At 43.7% G+C, this 20,744-nt stretch overlaps 1 protein-coding gene across 1 annotated transcript; it reads right to left on the bottom strand.

Moving 5' to 3' along the window:
- Positions 1-19,860: 19,860 nt before the first annotated feature.
- rprma (reprimo, TP53 dependent G2 arrest mediator candidate a) lies at positions 19,861-20,701 on the bottom strand. Its single transcript, XM_089003123.1, has one exon. It carries the CDS (start codon positions 20,699-20,701, stop codon positions 20,393-20,395), a length of 309 nt encoding a protein of 102 aa, XP_088859249.1. The 3' UTR covers positions 19,861-20,392.
- Positions 20,702-20,744: the final 43 nt, after the last annotated feature.

Below are 20,744 nucleotides of genomic sequence, written 5' to 3'. Positions count from 1 at the left end.
ACGCGATTGGCTCAACTGCCACTGACTTCCGACAAGGTCAAAGGTAATCATTTTGTTACGTCATCGTGCGCTTTTTTTGCGCAATCGTGCGCAGCCAAATGATAAACAGTTTTTATTGCTATTTAATTCTATGAATTTTATCGGAGCCTCCCCAAAACGCATCCCCTTGAATGTTATATTGACAATGGAATGTCAAGGTGTTCAAGTGTCATGGACGCTTCAAGATTTCCAGACAGCATTAATGTTTCATTCATTCATTTGATTCATTGGCTTCTTTTACCCTTCCAGGCTTTTAGACGATCCTTATTTTGGACCTTTTTGTACAGTTTTCTTCCTTCCTTTAATGCTTTCCTGGATGAAGCAGATAATCACACCAACTAAGACGCAAAAGTAGTTGCTTTATTTCCGTCCAGAAGATAGATAATACATGCCTGTGGGCATTGTTGTCTGGTCCGTCTACACGCGTCGCTCATGCTTGTGCTCATTTGTGACTTTCATATTAACTCATTGACTGCCAGACGATGTGCAAAAATGTGTCCACTGCAGTGGCAGGGTTTTTGTCATTGTCACTTAAATTCCAGGACCCACAGAATATTGACTTTTAGGACTACATAAACATTCAGTGTAGCGTAAGAAATCTTAGTCTCTCTTCTTTTATCAGAAAAAAAAGTTAATTCCTAAATGATATGGATCTGGAGTGATATGAGCTTGAAATGAGGGTGGGTGTCAAAAATGTAATGCAATACATACATAGTGGTTTATATAGCGCTTTAACAATCACTGAAGCTGGAACAAAGTGCTAACATGGAAAAAAAGGAAATGCTGCCCCCTTGTGGAAAGGAAAAAAAACATTGTCAGAGACTATGGCCAGTGCATTATCGGCACCCATGCATGAAAAAACAAAACCCGAACAAATTCTGAATTGGCGCTTTACGTCATATATTCAATTCCCGATTAAATGTGTTAATGGCAGTGAACGAGTTGACTAAATGACATTGGATGTATGTTACATTATAAAAAAAAACGTTCATGATACTGTGTGAGGACATGATACGCACAAACAATCACACGACGACAGCGATCAATCGATCAGCATTTGAACTGTGGCTGCGTATTGACACGATGCTAACTCTGAGTACAGTGTGTGGATGGATTTCAACTTTCAACCGGCGCCAAGCAGAAAAGAAAATGGACGTGAGAAAATAAGCGCTAGCGGCACTATTGAAGCTCTTTTGCACTTTGAGTTCTATTTTTGCTTCCCGCCCCCCACCCCCGCGCACTTTTTGTCCACGCGCCGCTTGATTGCAACGTGCGGGATTGATCGGCAGTGTACGAGCCTGTCAATGTTGGCCCGCCAGCAGTCCTGACCGCACCCCCGCCTCCTCCCTTGGAGTCCCGGCATGGCTGACCTGCCTCGGGGGCACTCTTATCTCATCTAACCATCGACTTCCCGTCAAGCGCGCTCACCGTAACCATCGACAACATACAATCACATTCCTTTCGTGCCCCGCGACCAAGGAAACGAGGAACACTTTGGTGTGACGAGACCACGACGGCCAAAATGTCGGTGTATGTATGCGGAACTGTCGCCGCTTGGAATTGAAGCGGATTTACTGTATGCGGGACAGGAGATGTGAGACAATCTCTCTTCGTCGACGGATGCTACAGCTTCGTGTTTGCTTTCAACATTTAGCTGGTAGCAAATGTGCATGTTTCACCATGACGTCCCTGATCCACTGGTGAAAAGGAGGCTTTGATCCTCTCTTCTTTCGTCTAGAACTGCTTCATGTCACAAAGATGGTACAGCAAGTGCTGAAGAGTGAATGACTCTCTGTGTCTTTGTGTAGTCATCTTATTTGTTATTTATTTTGTTGTTGTTGTTTTGACTTCAAGCTACTTTACAGCCGCTCCCATATTTTGTTTGTGCTGCTGTGAAATGAACATTTCTCTCCCGTGAGAAAAATAAAAGCTCTGATGTGATCTCATCTAAATTTTTGATAGCATTTCCGTTTGGAAAGCGCGAGCATTTCATTAGCGAGGGCGAGTACAGCAAAAATAAATAAATCATTTGTGTTTGAGAGTGGTTCTTTGCGTGCGTGAGTGAGTGTGTTAAATATGAAATATGAAATATTGACGTGCTTTCATTCACTATGCAGCGTACAGAATTGAAAAGGAAACAAACAGGCACGCATTTGCCTCGCAGCTTTGTCAGATTCTTTCCTGGCACTGGAGTGGAGACATTGTTGGACATGACTTGCCGTGAATGACAGTGAAAGAACTCTGCCAACCAGTGCTCGCTCGTGTTTTGACTTACTTAGCAATATCGCTTTTAACCGGACTCTGCACACGGATACAGATTTGTCTTCATTTTCAGACTTGTTGGTCACATTGGAAGTGACGTCAGACGGACGGACGGCGCTTGAATGACAAAAGTGGCAGTCAAAGTTGTTATTGTGTGACACCTTTGCTTTTTCTTCTTGACCATTGGCTGATGAGTCGGCACACTTGATGCTCATGACAGGTTGGGGAGCAGGTGCGTGGCAAGAAGAAGCGGCCATCCTAAATAAGCACCTCTGGGAGGACAATCGGGCCGGACGGACGGACGGACGACCGAGCTTTCAAATTGGAACTGGAAATGCAATCAGAAAGAAAATGGCCTTGAATTGTCAGTCAAATATTCATTGGCCTGATGGGGGTTGACCACACATGAGTTTCCAGGCTGATTGAACACTCAAAAACGCTCCCTTGATGGTAGTTCGTCTCTGCGTGCAACCGGTTCAAGGTGTCCCCCGCCGAGTGCCCAAATATGGATGGGATGGACTCCAAGCACCCCCCCCCCCTCCAGCGACCCTAGTGAGGAGAAAGCAGTTTGGAAAATGGATTGATTGAGTCTGAAAAATTGGAAATGGCTTTCAATTTCAAAACAGTTTTAGTTACAACCTGAAGATAGATTAGTTTTTCTATTTGTGAGGTCCGGTAGCAGACACAGCCAAACAAGTAGAAAAAGGGGATGCAATAATCCATTTGACTTCAACCAACCAACCAACCAATCAACTAAACCAATATGTAGACATAAAGACATAAAAAATAAATAAAGGATAAATAATCAAATAAATAACCACAACCGTAAAGAAATAAACACCAACACATAAATAGATAAAAAGACAAATAAACATACAAATGCAGAAACAAATAAAATAAATAAATACAAATGGATAGTTAGACAAACAAACAAATAAATACACAGATAAATACATAAGTAAATAATCACATAAATATATAAGTAAATGAGTGAATAAATAAATACATAAGTAAACAATACATAAAAAATAAATAATGGATAAATAAACAAACAAATAAGTAAATAACCACTCAAGTAAATAAACACAAACAAACACGGGAATAAATAGATAAAAAGACAAATAAACATACAAACACAAAACAAACAAACAGATAAATAAATAAATTAGATAAATAAATAAAAATGGATAGATAAGCAAATAAATACACAAATAAATAAACCCATAAATACATACATAAAGAATTAAATAAATGAGTCAAGAAGTAAGTAAATAAATACATTAAAAAAACAAAGCAGTTGTGGCTAGCGCAGCCGGCAGCCTTCCGTGTCTAATTGCAGTTGCCAGATGTGGTCTGGCTGAACGCGTGCGTGTTTATTTGGAGCGCGGCGTTTGGGGACATTGGGCAAGTTTTTCTTATTTCACGGCAGAGCGCCCCACTTTCATCTCCCGTGGGAGTCAATCCCATTCCACAGCTGATCCCTTGACTCGGTGAAACCTTTACCGTCAAAAATGATGATTAGGATCAGGTGGTATTTGCACGTGACGACACATCCAAGTGATTGATAAGAGACAAAAGAGAAGTTATCATATTTCAAAGTTTCATGCTTAGAAGGCCCACAATGGAAGCACAGAAAATCTGGGGCCAATCTGAGGTGAACGGACACAGCCCGTTGAAGTGTCATCTTCACGAAGGAGATCTGGTCCTTCACAGGAAGAGCTCGTTCGCCGGCTTACAAATCTATCACTTCATGGAAAGAACAACCCATTAAAATGTCGACGTTCTGTTGTTATAAAGTTGTGGGTGCTCGCAACGTCGACCGGGGGCGTGCTATTCAAATCAAGAACACTATGTGTTATTCATGTATCACTTCAATTTGCATATAGCGTCAATAAATAGCTTGTCAGAGGGCTGCAGACGTTGGGCGTCGCTCATGGATGGCGGCGGCCCAAGTGTGACGTGAAAGTTAGATGACCAATGAGAACAAAGAGCAGACGAGAGGCCCAGGGGCCTTCCGGATCAAAAATGAGGCATACGTGCGGAAAGTCCTTGACGGCTCGGTTATGACCCGCGTCGTCATCGTCGACCGACCCCCGCTTCGCCATCATCACGCAGAGGGGGTTCGGGGGACGTCGGTCCAGGGAATCCGTTGCGTTGCGTGGATATTTCCCCCTTCCTGGAAGATGACGAGTGAACATCAGATGGCGGGAAACGGGCCGTCGGAGCTAAGTGGGTTTACAAAGTAATCTTTTGCTTTCAAAGCCGCAGATTACACGGCGCCTCGCGTACTTACAGTACTGGCGGGAGATAAGCTCCCCGAAGAAAAAGAAAAAAAGGCATCCATCCATCCATCCATCCATCCGGATGACGTGCGGGCCACATGTGCTTTGGAATCTGATGAAGTCGCCTGGCTGCGAGGAGCTCGTGTTCTAATGAAGGCGCTTGTGTCACACGCGTGGGGCTGCAGAATGCACGCCCTCGCGTGCTTCCAATCTGACACTTGTTTCAAGGAAACGGACTTGAAGAGCTCAGAAGGGGATGCTCAACCACACCATTGGCCACCTCCCCTTCTCTTTCGTCGTGACGCACAAATGGCAGGAAAAAGATGGCGGACACAATCTTCAAGATGATTTTTTTTTTGGGTGTATTGTATTTACGCTTACAAACCTACTTCCTCATTTGTGCTTTAGGCGCTTGTATATTAAATGTACAGTATTATGATGATGATGATTAATATTAGTAGTAGTATTTAAAAAAAAGATTTCTATTTCTATGGATATTTTTATGCTTATTTTTATTCTCTTTTGCCCCGTCAATGGCGTTGACTCGGCGCGTCAGGTTTTTCAAGGTATTTTTGTTGTTTGGCAGCAATTTGGTTCCTCCCAAAGACAAAAGTGCAAACGATTGAGCGATGGAGACGTTTTTGGCGACTAACCTCGGCCGAATCAAAGAAAAAAACCCGCTGTGCGCAGCGGGCGGCGACGCAGACACACAAACACTTGCCACGGATGGGCAGACAAAAATACAATCGCATACAACAAAATGAAATGAAATAGAATAAAATTACATTGAAATAAAATGTGTTACACTTGATTAAAATGTTACATTTATTTAAATTAAATACAATTAAATAAAAAATACAATTAAATGAAATAGAATAAAATAAAATGACATTAAATTAAGCCATTTATGCCAAGCGTGTTCATATGAACACAGATCAAATTATATATACAGTAAAGTCTCGTTATATCGACATCGGATATATCGATAGTCCCGGTTATATCGATATTTTTTCGGACTGCCTTGAATATCGATATAACGAGACTTGACTGTATATAGTGATTATATATAATGAACAATAATTCATGCGGCAAGAAACAACAATAATGCATTTGAAAATGAATTTCTGTTCATATTAAATAAATGAGTTAAATCAAATACAATACTCAGAGATGTATATATTATACATAATTATATCATTGTGAATTATATACATATAATATATGGTCATTATATATCATTAACAATAAAACAAATCTCAGAGAGATATATACAGTACAGTCTCATTATATCGATATCGGATATATCGATAGTCCCGGTTATATCGATACTATTTCTATGTACGCGCGGAGAAAATTACATGCAAACAGGGTCGGATATATCGATAGTCCCGGTTATATCGATATTTTTTCGGACTCCCTTGAATATCGATATAACGAGACTTTACTGTAGTTCAGATTCCACCCCACAGTCCAAAAAATAAATAAACAAAAATAAAAACAGATGAAAATTCTTCTTCTGTTTCATGATCACATTTTAGCGTCATATTTATTGTACTGCCTCCTTGTGGCCAAAGCATGCACATACATACAAGAGCAGCAAAAGTGTTGCTTCAATGAATTCAAATTATTATTATTCTATTTTTTGTCTTCCACAATCTGGGTTCTTTTTTTTTTGTGTATATGTTTTGGTGAGTCTCAATAATCCCCTTTGGGATTTGGTGCCTTCTAAATTCAGCGTTTCTTGTAAATACTCCTTTATGGCGGTGCTGTGCTATGATGGAAAGAGAGAGAGAAAGACGTAGCAATTGCTTGGCCTTTTTTTCCCCGATGAAAAACAGATAGCGGGATTGTCGCCTCCCTCGTGACTTGGACAAGCACAGTCAATCCGGCGCAATGACTCTGCGATTGTCAAGCGCAACGTTTGTCTCCCTCTTTGTGACGGGCGATCAGGTGTCAAATGGCCGTTGGCCGTGTCACCGCTGCGCGGAGGAACCCCGTCGTAGTCCTCGTGTCAAATGTCACATTTTATTTTCTAGTAAGTGGATAAGAGAGGTTCACGAAATCGGAATGAAATCAAGGCGGAAAGGCTAGCTAGGTGCTAACATATGGAAAGACGCAATGGCGTCAGTATCACGCTGCAAGAACCGTTGAAGCAACGAATATTTCAACACGGGAGGTCAAACAATATTCATAATAATACCGTTGGACTCACTTAAAAGATGAGTTTCAACGTAACAAGTTAGCGCTCGATACTGTTGTAAAGCTCAAATTGTAAGATGGATAAGTGCTCGGTCTGTGTCGTCCGACTAAAGTCGCTGCGACAATACCACGTGAAGGGACACGTGTCCTTTTTTCATTTCCTATAAAACGGCGCTGCTATAAAAAGCAGTGAGCACAGAAAGAGTTTTCCTGCAAGGCTGTGTGGGCTTTGACATCTGTCATATCACATTAGCCTTTGAAAGCGCCTGCCTCGGCTCTGGTGGCAGGTGTGGCTGACGGAAGTGAAGGTGAACGGCGACCCGACGCCGCAGTTGTTCATGTTCGTAGCATTTTCCTGACGTCGGCTGCGTGATATTTTCACCAATGCCAAACCATAGCCTTTGTATTCCTGTGCAGAGTCCGGTTAAAACCGATATTGCTAAGTCAAAACACGAGCACTGGTTGGCAGAGTTCTGGAACTCATTCACTGCAAGTCGTGTCCAACAACGTCTCCACTCCAGTGCCAGGGTTTTCACTGTCATTTTCACTCACTCAAATGGCAGGACCCACAGAATATTGACTTTTAGGACAACGTCAACATTCAATGCGGCGCAATTAGACTCTCTTCTTTCATCAGGAAAAAAAAAAAAAGAGTTATTCACTAAGTTATATGGGTCTGGAGTTATCTGATCTTGAACTGGGGGCAGGTGTACCATAATACAATACTGTACATGTCGATTCCTATCGCACTTTAACAACAGCTGAAGTTGTAATAAAGCGCTAACATGGACGAAAGGCAAATTCTGCCCCATGGTGGAAAGGAAAACATCGCAAGAGGTCTGACCAGCACTTTATGGGCACCCCCACAAGAAAAACCTCAATACATTCGGGAATGGCGTTCCATGTGGCATTTTTCAATTCCCAACTAAATTTGGGAATAAGAGCAAATGAGCGCACGACTACAAGAGGGCAGTAGTACAAATCGATATTTGCTATCATAGAGATGAACGTGGTCACCAGTGCTCGGGATTTATTACTTTTTGTAGAGGATAGGGAATAGAACACTGAATATCGATGTGTTGCTGTTTGTATATACAGTGATACCCGAGTTTACGAACTTAATTGGTTCCCAGAAAGTGTTTGTCTGCCAAACATTTATTTCCCATAAGAAATCATTAAAAATGAGAATAATCCGTTCCCAGGTCCCAATAAAACATCATTTTCCACTAAATAAGCTTTAAAACAACACAAAATAGACCTTATTTTATGTATACTAAATGTGCTATTGTATTGTAATTAAAGAAATAAACTGTACAGTATAATAAAGTGGTTTTATTGGCCTTTGTGATGGTCGATGACGTAGTTGCTTCTTGATGATATCCGAGTGAAGTTGCCGTGCTTTCTCCGCAATAATACCCTCACTCACATACTGTTTCCTGCTAGCTGCTTTTCGTTCATCCAAATCAACAGACGTTTGTCAACCTCTTCTATTGCCTGAAACCGTTGCTTAGACAACACAAAAACACCCTTAGCCACACGTAGCAAGGGTCGACTTAGCGTACTGGTTCTGGGACGCTAAGTCACACAAACGCACACCTCGTCTGTGTTTTTCGATGATCTCCTTCTGCTCTACCGTAATTTTCTTTTGTGTCTTCTTCAGCTTAACACGAGCCCGTGGTGGGGTCTTTTTCGGTCCCAGAATAGCAAAAGTACTACACTCGATAACAAACCGCGTCTGCACTCAAAGAAAGGGGGTGTAGAAAACTAGTGGGCCACCCACCTGTGCGGTTTGGCTCGTTTGCCGAAAACTAGTTCGTCAGCCACATCTATATGCTGGCGAATTTAAAGTTCGTGAAGCAAAAAAAATTGTGAGCTAAAGCGTTCGTAAGGCGAGGTATCACTCGATTTGGTTCCAACATGACTTTACAAGATGTAAGGGCCAATTCAATCTGATTCACGGACAAGAAGTTGAATGTTTGACCAAGAGAAGGTTTGCTACTTGCATCCGCAACCTCATCACTCTTCACTAAACGCACACACACGCACGCACGCATCTTCATTATTACAGTCCAATGTACGCTGCCTTCAGCTTCTTTCTATCTGTCAAGACCGCATGACAGACACGAATGGATTTTGCACCGTTGGTGTTAATAATGTGCCTTGGGGGGGGGCAACGGAAGGCTGCGTCTGAAGTCTGGACATTTTCCATTTGCGTTTACAGAACATTAAGAGAAGTGTTTTGGATGGGGGGGGCGGAAAAAGTAGGAAACGGCACTGCAAAAATGAGGATCGCAGTAGAAGATACCGAGCGAGCTTTATAGATAGATGGATAGCTATATAGCTAGATACCTAACAAGCTAGATATGGCTCACAAGTACAAATATCTTGATTAAGTTAATGTACACACGTGCAGTGTATTTTCCATGTCGCTACTGAAGGAAACAGATACATTTATTTCGCCATATTAAATATTGCTCAAGATAAACATTAAAATAGTCAGTATCAATATTGCGTTGTTTGTAATCGCTAGAGAACAGAAGAAAGAGGTGGTGTTTGGTTGAAGACATACGTTTCAGGTGCCACGAGATGGAAGGGGAGACGCCGGCCGGCAGACGCAAAGGAAGAGTGAAAGGACAACATGGCCAAACGCTGGACAACGCAGATGAGAGGAAGTGACCCAACACCAACTGGCAAGGACACAACTTTTCGATCTCGCTTCCATCCCGCCCGGAGCTCGGGAAATACCTCGGGAACGGAGACGTGAAAGCAGATCCCAGGAAGGAAATGGGGACCAAATGGGGAACTTGATTTCTTTGTGTGGGCCAAATTTGAAGATGCGTGAGGTACACCTTACACAATCTGGGTTCTCGGTCCTTGTCTTTCGTCTCTCTTACTGATTTGGGGGCACGGCAATATTTTCTGTGTCAGGGAGCTGAGACCCACCATTCTGTATTAGATCAAATCGTTAGGAATGAAACATCTTGCCGCCTTTTTTGGTCATCCCTCTCACAACCAACACACCAATTGTTGGGTTAAAGCGTAATAAGGTCGATACTTAATTCTCTTCAAAATTGTTCAAAGATTAAATGTAACTGTGAACGCTAATATTCGCTTGCAAATCTCCCCATTGCGGGACGAATAAAGGTATTCTGATTCTGACCTCACGCTACCAATATGTATGTGTTTGTTTGGCGAGTTAAATTGATGTTAGTGTGATTGGCCCACAAGAAAAGAGTGGTTTTGTCATTCGCTTTGGTGGTATCGGCCTCAGGAAAAGAAAAAAAACAACAACTATGGGACATCCCTCAACCTCGCTGTACTTATCTGCGGGAAAACAGCTTTTCGACTGCCGTTTCCTTGACGGTTAAACCATTTAGATGTCAAAAGTAGCTCCCTTTAGACACGATGTCGTCAAATGTCATCGCCGCATCTGCAGGTGACCGGCACGGCGGCGGGCGGACATCTTGTCACACTCTTGCAGAGTCTTTGTCCTCGCTGTCACCGATTTCGACAGCTGTGTGCTTGTGTGTGTATGCGTGATAAAGGTGTGTGTGTGTGTGTGTGCGTGTGTGTGTGGGGGCTTGTGTACGTTCCTCGCGACGGGAATACTTGGGAGTTCAATAACCCCATGAAGCCTTCCTAATGCCAACCGCAACGGGTGCTTCAGGGGTGACTGCTGTCACATGGCATTAATGGAGAGAAAAAATAAGGCAGACATACAGGAGACCAGTCACTACAATTACACAGGCATGCATGAGTGTCTGTGTGTGTTTGAATGTGTGTGTAGATAGATAGCAAGCAAGCTAGATATCTAGCTAGGTAGATAGCTAGCTAGCTAGATAGAGATAGGAAGATAGATAGATAGCTAGATAGCTAGATACAAGGCTGGGTAGATGGCTGGATGGATGGCTAGATAGATAGATAGATAGATAGACACACACACACACACACACACACACACACACACACACACACACACACACACACACACACACACACACACACACACACACACACACACACACACACACACACACACACACACGCACACACACACACACGCACACACACACTTTTTTGTCTTGACACCACAGGTGTCTGTACGTACAGAGCGTGTTTACTTTTGGCACCTTTGCGAGCGTGGTAGCGGTCCATCCTCCCCCCTCAGCCACCATCCTTCCTCGCCGCGTGCCGTCGTGTTGTGATGTCAGGAGGCGTTGCCAAGCGTCTTCTCACCCTTTTGCATCTCACTTTCACCCAACCGGAGGGAGCCACGGTGCTGCCGCCACCTGCCATCTATCCTGTGAAAATAGCCGCCACTGTCACTCAACTATTTATAGCAAAATAACACCACTTTGCCTTTACAACCGTCGTTCGTATATCGTACCGAAAGAGTCTACATAGACACATTCCAGACCACTCAATATACAATAGCAGTTTCAACGACTCTCCAAACCAGGCCCTAAACATATAGTTCAGACATTAAAAAAAAACTTAAAAGGTAGAAATACGTCTGTGTAAGCTCTCAGTCGTACAGGAGCGGTCCATCCATCGATGAGAAGGTTTCTTCAGCCGTCGTCTGTACAATTTTGAAGGTGTCGGACGTTTCGCCTCTTGTCCCAGAGGCTTCGTCAGCGAAATAAAGTCTGACTGCTCGTATTGGCCCTATTTATTTCTCTGGACATTAGGCATATATAAATAGGACCGGTACGACCAGTCAGACTTTAGTTCGCTGACGAAGCCTCTTGGACAGGAGGCGAAGCGTCCGAAACCTTCAAATGTGTACAGATGACGGCTGAAGAAAGCTTCTCATCGATGGTTAAAAGGTAGAAACTAAAAAACTCATCAAAAATATTAGGCTCCAATTATTTCATCGGTTTGATGACTTTTTTTTTTTAAATCAGAGATTTGAGCTCTGCTGATGCTGCGTCGCGATTGGTGTGATGCTTTGGAGAGTCAGCGGTGAAGCTGTGCCGTCCGCGAGTGTGTTACCAAACGCGTGACCTGCTGTGTAGGCCAGAAAATCACAGCGGTGGAAAACGTCATCGATTCAGAACATTGATTGCAATCGGCTCTCAAATGGGCAAGAATGAACGGGGAGGCAGGGCAGCATCGCTACGGCGCCAAAGCGACAACAAAAACGGCTTCTTGTAAATAAAAATAACTCGGTTGATGTCACCATCTTGTCCGCAACATATACCGAATTCCAGCTGATGACAGCGATACCATAATCTGTTCCTGAATCCTGTTGGAAAACAGATTTGTTCGAAAACCAAATCAACACTAGCCATTATAATCCACGTAAAAACAAATAATTTGTTCCAAGTCGAGAAAACAACTTTTTAAAAGCACCTTTTAACTATTTGACAGAATAAACTGTACACACATGTAATAAAAGAGCAGGCCATTTATAAAATACTGTAAAATAACCAATCGTATTCTAGTTCATTTTCACCAATTTTAAAATGGACACAAACATTGGAACATAAAAACATCTTTCTCTCTGTCCTATCCCAGTATAGACGTCACGTATTGTATTGATGTGTAAGGAAATGGAGGGTAGTCGAGTGGCGCATTCAGGTGTGCTCGGCTCAGTTTGGTTGAGAAATGAATTTCGGAGGTAAACCGGCGCGTAAAAACCCTGACATTCTCGGTTGAAAACCGAATTGGACGAGAACCGGGACGTTCCAAAACCGAGGTTTGACTGTATTTTTATTTTGAAAACCCGACACTTGATGAATTGTCGAAGCCCTTACCATAAAACGTTGCCGTCTTTTACTCAAAAGACAAAGCTGGTCGTTTCAACGCTTTAAACAAGGACACAGACATGAAAACAGATGCTGGGTGTCGGGCGACGAAGCAGCTCAACTGGCGGGGCAGATAAGACGATTATTGAAAGGGAGCGCGGGTCCGGTGACCGCCCCGAGGCGTCGGCGACAAGGAGGTCAGCCACCCGAGCGTCGCGCCAGCTGCGACGGACTCCTTGATGACGAGCGAACGCTATTGTGCGCGTCTCCTCGTCATTTGACATCCAAGCCGACCGACAAAGCGAAACTGGGATCTGATGCTTTGGCCGCAAGCGGAATGCCCTCACTTCTGAAGTTAAACGTTGCTATCCGTGTATCTGCTTTGCCTTAGCCGCGGGGTTAGCTCTTGCTTTCGGAAGACAGAACAACGTGTTGAATTTAAATGAGGCCATGGAAATAAATATTTGCCTCAGGAGGAAGTACAACAATGTAGTGAGCAACGGAGGGATACTTTTTGTTCACAAGCTAGGTCAAGGCAGCGGTTAGCATCCTGCGGTTCAGGTCGCCGCTAGCTCAGCTTCCCGCGGTTCGTTGTAACGTGGGCTTTTTTCACTATATTTTGCGGGGAAAATCCAAAGTTGACATGACAAAGGTGACTGTCGTTCTCAAGATGGGGCAACGAAGGACGTGAAATCGGGGACATTGAAATGGGAACGTCACAGCGGCGAATTAGTATCAAAACAACAAGTTAGGTAGTCCATTCCTCCTCATTTCCATTTTAATCACGAATCAATTTTCCTTCAAAGGAAAGCGCAGAGGACCGTTAGCGGCGGCAAAGAGGCGGCGTAACAGATCAAAGCGTCGCTAATACTCGTCCAGGTGCAAATCTTTTTTCCGATGGCCGCGTGGATAATCAACGTGGCCATATCCGTTGGATAGACCCACGGCTCTTTCCAAATGCGAACGTCACCATGGTCTTTGCTGGCCCTTTATTACCTACACCCTGCTAAAATGTACACGTTTGTCATTCCCTGATGTAAATGTCACACTCGACGGGGCGTCCTTCGTGACGCCTGATTCATTTTGTGTGCGTGTAAAGCTACAGAGGGTCATTTTAGGGTCTCAAGACATTCTTCACTGTATGGATATGGATACTTAGCCAGCTAGCGAGCTAAACAGATGGATACCTAGATAACTACCTTGATAGATGGATACCTAGCTAGCTCGATAGATAGATGGATACCTAGCTAGCTATCTGGATAGATAGATAAATAAACAAATAAAAATGGGTGCAGTGCAAAATACTGCGCATGTTTTCACATTTTGAAGCCTTCCACCAATCCCACCATTTCATTCGTCGGCCTCAATCTGTTGCCAACATCACAGACCACGAACTCATTGATTGACCCGTCACGTCCATTTGAAATACGCTCCCAGTTTTGAATGGAATGGAACATCAAACTTTTTAAAATGGACAAAATCATCAAGTAATCAATCAACTCCGATAAGAATCGTTGGTGGTTATCAAAGCACTTCAACTTACCGTACGGTCATTGATTATCTGACAGCAGATTAGAAGACTCGTGATGTCCGCTGACAACGCTCGCCGGACTCTTCATCAGCAACACGCAGGGCAGACAAAAAGCAGGTGATCACGGAGGCGGGCCTTGGCAGGACCACACAAGCATTTTCAGCTCGCTCAATAAGTCATGACCCTGAAGAGCTTTTTAACCAGGCGGCGGCCCGCGATGAGGCTCACGAGCTGTGACGGAAGCAGGAGGTGCACCATTAGCCGGGAATTCTCAAGCTCGGAAATTCACGACTCTTTGCTCACCTAGCAAATCACGTTGGCGCTAATGCAGGCGAGGTGTCGAGTGCCACGGCGCGCTCCCAACGGAGTCCTTGATCCACGCCATCTCCTAACACCTTGTTCAAGCAAACAACATTTGAAGACCGTCGGACCATTTTGAAAGAGCAAAACCCTTCACTAAACCGCCATGGTGGGATCCATGCTTACAACAGACTTCTTAGGTCATTACTACATCGGCTTAGTCATGCGAATGAGGTGACATCCGCGCTAATGGGGCAATCGGAGCCAGGCATAGAACATTAGAAGAAAAAAAAAATCTTATCTTGTGACCGTAAAGTGTCCTTGAGAGTTTTAATAGGCGTTTTGAAATAAAATGTATTCTTATTAACGGTAATCAGACAGTACAAAAGAAGTAATCAGATTACGTTCACGAAGTAGTCTACTGCTCCTCCAACCTTAGAGTAGGGACATATCAGAGCAACCGCCACCTTGTCCATTGGAGGGATATATATATATATATATATATATATATATATATATATATATATATATATATATATATATATATATATATATATATATATATATATATAGTAAAGTCTCGTTATATCGATATTCAAGGGAGTCCGAAAAAATATCGATATAACCGGGACTATCGATATATCCGATATCGATATAACGAGACTTTACTGTATATATATATATATATATATATATATATATATATGTGTGTGAGTAAGAAGAAAGCATCTTCTTTGAATCGGAACTCTCTGAAGCCATTGTTTTGATTCTGGAGCAAGGCAGTTTGTGAAGGAGTATCCTGGCGTGACGTTACGAACAAGGGGGCGGGACCTTCTGAAACTCGGCATCTCTGAGGTCATTTTGAAGTAGTTTTGGGACGTCAATTTGATTGGTGTTTTGCATTTGAGTCAAAATATCAGCCTGAGTGTTTTGACTATTTTAGAAGCTATCAAAGGTTTTTCCGATGTCAGTTAGGAAACCAAAAAATGGTGTCGCTTGTCCTTGAAGGCATTTGGATTCCAAGCTAATTGTGAAGAAGGCAAGCGCTGTGTCTTGACGACAGCGTAGCGATGAAAGCGAGCTGGGCCAAAGGTGCTTTATTACCGGCTCCGTAAGTGAGAGTATGTGAGAGCTGGGGCAAAGGCAACGTGCGCCGCATCGGCAAGGCCAGGAACTCGTACTTACTTACTTACTTACTTGGCAGGCAAGTCCAAAGCGTCAGCGTCAAGTCTGAGAAGGACGCTTCCCATCAGCGTATCTTTGCTCAGCCGAGGGTGCCGCGCTATCGGGAATGGAATCATTTGGACCGCTGCGGTTGCCTCTTTTCGGGGAGGGACAGCGCATCAATCAGGTCTTCTGCCTTAAATAGGATTGATTTGAAGGAGATGCGAGAGCCGCGCTATGGAGAGATGATACGACTGACTCAAGCCAAGCAGAAACGGCAATCACACGGCAGAAGGATGAGGTGAATTTCTCTCTCTTAGCTGACCTCAAGGGGAAACAAAGTACAGTAAAGTCTCGTTATATCGATATTCAAGGGAGTCCGAAAAAATATCGATATAACCGGGACTATCGATATATCCGACCCTGTTTGCATGTAATTTTCTCCGTGCGTGCATAGAAATAGTATCGATATAACCGGGACTATCGATATATCCGATATCGATATAACCAGACTTTACTGTATGTCGAACATGTGATAAACCACCTTTCATTTCACGTATGTTTGGTGTGCATTTGACTGGATTTATAAAATGATGGCAAAGGGCATCTTTAAGCTGAAGGCTTTAGATGGCGCTCTGTATATGACGGCCCAGGCCGAGGACGATTTCAGCCACTTTTGATTTTTACGGATAAAGTAAATAGCCAGCCGGCCGGACAGCGTGCTGACGATATTGGGACAAAGTGTGCAGACCTTGTCTAACTTGATTCAGACCGGCGATGAGTTGTCGCCCCGTCTTCTGCCAGGAGGGGGGGGGGGGGTTCAATAGCCCTTGACCAAAGTTTATTGTCCTTTCTTGAAGCGAGCGTATCCCTTGGTCGGTCGCTAATGGCGGATGACGAAGCTTTCCACATCGCACGGCGCTGAACGTTCCTACTTCTAGAGGTGGTTGTTGTTGTTGTTGTTGTTGTTGTTGTTGTTGTCTCTTCCGCCGCCAGAGAGGTTGGATTTGGGAGGCTCAGTCAACACATGACTTTTGCAAATGGCGCTCAGGACTAATGAGCAGGTCATTCCCAGAATGCCGCTCCGGAATTATCTTCAGCTGTTTCAACTCAGAAAGTTTGGCGTCGACAAGCAGCTGAGCTCATCAATTGTCCTATTGCCTTGCCAATCGGTACAGGGTGTCCCCCGCCTGCTACCCGGCGACAAACATAGTTGAATAAATGATCCCACGCATTGCGCCCCCCTGACGTACAGTAAATGTGATTGTAATGGCCTGTACTCATGCAAATATGATCATCGTTCAGAATGAAACCTTCGTGCCTTTCTTCATTCTTTGCCGTTCAGAGCAGGTCGTTTAGCAATGGCAACGTTTCATCTCATCCTCCGCGGGGACAAAAGGCCCGATTAAATGGGATTTCACCATTTATCTGGTGATTCTGATGGGAGATTTTCAATAGGAAGTGATCTCATGGAAGCGTGTGTTACATAAAAGACAAACGTATCTATGGAGCATCAATGCAGAGCGCCGATACGTATGCTGAACTGTCGCCGCTTGGAATTGAAGCGGGTTCACGTGGGGCAGGAGATGTTTTCATCCATGGATGCCGTAGCTTCCTGTTTGCGTTCAACAATTAGTTGGCACGCACATTTCACCGTGATGTCTCTGATCCACTGGTGAATTTTCACCACATCAAATAAATGATCAAAATGACAATATTCGTACAGGTATTTGGAATAATGGAGTTACGTTGCCACGAGACTTTATAATGTCAGATTTGTACTAATCACAGTACCGTCGACAAGAAAATAAAACAAACAACCTACCTAATCGTGCAGTAAATTTAGACCCCATCACATCCCCGCAGGTGGCAAGTAACAAGCGGGAAAAAAGGAGGTGTTTGAATACCATTCGGACTTTTGCATTCCGCTCCATCTTGTGTTAGCCAACCAATCACGCGCTTTCAAGTCGGGACCCCGAAGCCTCTTTTTAGCCCGCAATCAACGCCCTGCGGTGGCTAAGCACGGATGTGGAACGCAGCTGTGACCGAGCGAGCGAGCGAGCGAGCGGGCTAGCGGATGGCTTTTTCGACCCGTGGAGAAGACACTAAGCGACATCGCAGCGCCATAAAACACACAAAACACACAAAACACACAGCACTTGAATTGTGCATCCGGACACGTTTTGTGTGTTGGAACAAATCCCGGAAGAACTCAGGGAGGGAGCGCTTAAAAGTCAGCGACTGACAAGCCTTGCGGACCGATCGCTTTCCATCGCTTTGTTGTGTGTTGACGGTGAACGAACGCCGGACACTCTTTCTCACTATTAGTGTGTGAGCTCGTGGGTAGCAACGGAGCGCCGGGACGTGAGGAACATGTCCACCAAACACACTCCAATTTTGCACTCCTCGGAGATAGGAAGAAAAAAATCATGTACATGGCACGTCGGGGAAGGATGTACAACGTATGCTGCAGATACTTTAATGTTCAATGGAAAAGTCGTTTTTTCACAAATTATTTTGAAAAAACGGCATATTAATCCTGATGTTAGTGCTCCCAGCAGTGGCGGGCCATGCGTGTCACTCCGAGGCCTTCAGTAGTGCTACGTCTGAATCACTCCACAGCTGCCAAATGGTGTGATTTACTACACGTCCACTAGAGGGGGCAGTTACTCAGGATATAACTTGTGACTTGAAGAAACTTGAGAAATACGGTCATTAAACTGGTCAAATATTTGTGATGAAGCTGTGGATTCATGGTAACCTCTTAAAATGGCAATGCTATTTGAGATTTTTGCTAGCTATTCTTGAAAAGTCCGTCTTGAAAATGGCTTGAACATATATCCGCAACCAAATCCATTTTTTTATGGCTACCATACCTGTCATCCAACCGTATTTTGCTCTATTCTATACGATTTGTGCACATTTTTAGATGTGTACATACAAGAAAGAGTACACAGGAAACGCAAAAATTGTTAAAGACAATTTTGAGATATTTTCCATTCTGTTTTCGTCATGAAATATATGTAGTAATATTAATGATAACAAATATCGCTACTCGTAAAAAGAAAAGTCGACCACCGTGCGAAAAGTCTCGAGAAGAAACAAACGTTCCGGTCAAGTGGAATTTTATTTTGAAATCAGTTCAATGAAACATGTTACCGTCTATTTTTCGGCCGTAATATCCTCCATATTTTTTCATAAACATTATACATGGAAAGAACACAAATTCAAATTCTTTTTTGCTATGGACAAATTCAATTTGTCTACAGTAATAAAATAAAAAAAAGCCACAATCCTCTACAACAAAGAGCATACTTGATTATGACTAGAAATATGTTGGAACTTGTTCAAAGTATTCATGTTTACGTGTGAAAATTGGTTCATAAAATTGCGCAATGAAATATGACACACGCGTCTGTTTTTTTCTCTTTTCCTCACAGTAAGTAAGGACACATGGAGGCGTCAGTAAGGTCAGAGCGTCTGGCAGGTTGACAAGTACGCGTAGCACACTTTGAGAATGGCCGAAAAGGAAAAGAAGAGACAGAAAGGAAATCTGGGAAGCAACAATGTGGACAAAGTTGATTGAGTGCTTGTGTGACACGCCAAATATGGCAGCCGTCACCACTACACTCAATGTTGCCCTGCAGCTGACAGGCCGCGTCGTCAAATCCATCTTGGAATCTGCTGCTTTTGCCCACGGGAGCTGAACCACCACAGATGCTGCGTGCATCACCAACAATTCCAGACAAACAGAACACACACACACACACACACACACACACACACACACACACACACACACACACACACACACACACACACACACACACACACACACACACACACACACACGCAGTTTCCATTTTAGCATAAGCAAACAGCCTTGCTGTAAAAATGGCCCCTTTAGCGTCATGACGGCAGCCATTTCGACTGGTCTTGATGCCATCACCAAATGAGAGCCTTTCCTGAATTTGTTCGTGTTTTGTTTTTGCATGCTTGGGTGCTGATAAAGCGCTGGCCATGGTATTTCCCTTTTGTCCATGTTAGCGCTTTGTTCCAGGTTCAGCTGTTGTTAAAGCGCTGTATAAACCTATGAACAATGTATTGCATTGTATTTTGGACAGCCGTCCCCATTTCAAGCTCATATAACTCCAGACCGCTCTATTGATTGTTTATGTACTCATAAAACTGAATATTCTGTTGGTACTGCAATTTGAGTGAAAATGTCAAAAACCCTGGCACGGAACTATATCATATACTGAAATCGACCAAATGAAAACGGTGTTCAATAAATAAATCAATTGATTGATACATATATAAATAAACTAAAACAAAATTAACCAAGAGGCAAGCCTTTAATTGCAGAGTGAATTTATTACAAATAAACAGATGCATTGCACATTATCGCTTTATCTCTCTCACACACACACACACACACACACACACACACACACACACACACACACACACACACACACACACACACACACACACACACACACACACACACACACACACACACACACACACACACACGCACACGCACACACACACACACACCAATTTGTGCTAACTGTATGTAAAAAAAAAACGTCCAGTACGTATTTACACGATGCTTCTTTCTTGCCATGAACATATCAAACGATAGATAACAAGTACTGTGACTATAGGGACATTAAACAGTGAATATTATATCAAGAAACAGGCCTCTTCGAAAAAAAGGAGCCTCAGGAGTGTCCAGTTTTTTGACTTTGTCTCATTGTGCAGGAATAGAAGTCCTAAGTCCCGGTCCAGGTCCCGGTCCAGGTCCCGGTCCAGGTCCCGGTCCAGGTCCCGGTCCAGGTCCTTTTTGTTTTTATTTGGATGATTCAGTAGGCTCCAACAATGACGGCCTCGGCCTCTTTGGAAGGTCTCCTGTCAGTCACCAAGAAGTTGATCATTCCCTCGGACTTGATGAGCAGATTGCAGCCCAGGAAGAAGATGCCGAAGACCACGGTGAGGGACAGCACGCACATGACGGCGATCTGAACCACACGCATGACCAACAGGCTCCTCTCGTCCGGGGAGGCGGGCGCCAAGCCTTGGTCGCTCGCCACCGACGACAGGTTGCAGCACAGCATCCCGTCTGTCCTGTTGAACAAGCCGCCCTCCGTCTGGTTGAAGGCGCTGGCGTTCATGGCCACTTGGTCCCTCCTTTTTCCTTCAAATCACTTCAACTTT

Source organism: Hippocampus bargibanti, linkage group LG08, assembly GCF_051943395.1.
Source record: "Hippocampus bargibanti isolate YZ-2025 linkage group LG08, ASM5194339v1, whole genome shotgun sequence".
NCBI classification, from domain to species: domain Eukaryota; kingdom Metazoa; phylum Chordata; class Actinopteri; order Syngnathiformes; family Syngnathidae; genus Hippocampus; species Hippocampus bargibanti.
Note: the sequence above shows the minus strand (reverse complement) of the source record. Positions and strands in the feature narration are given on the sequence as shown.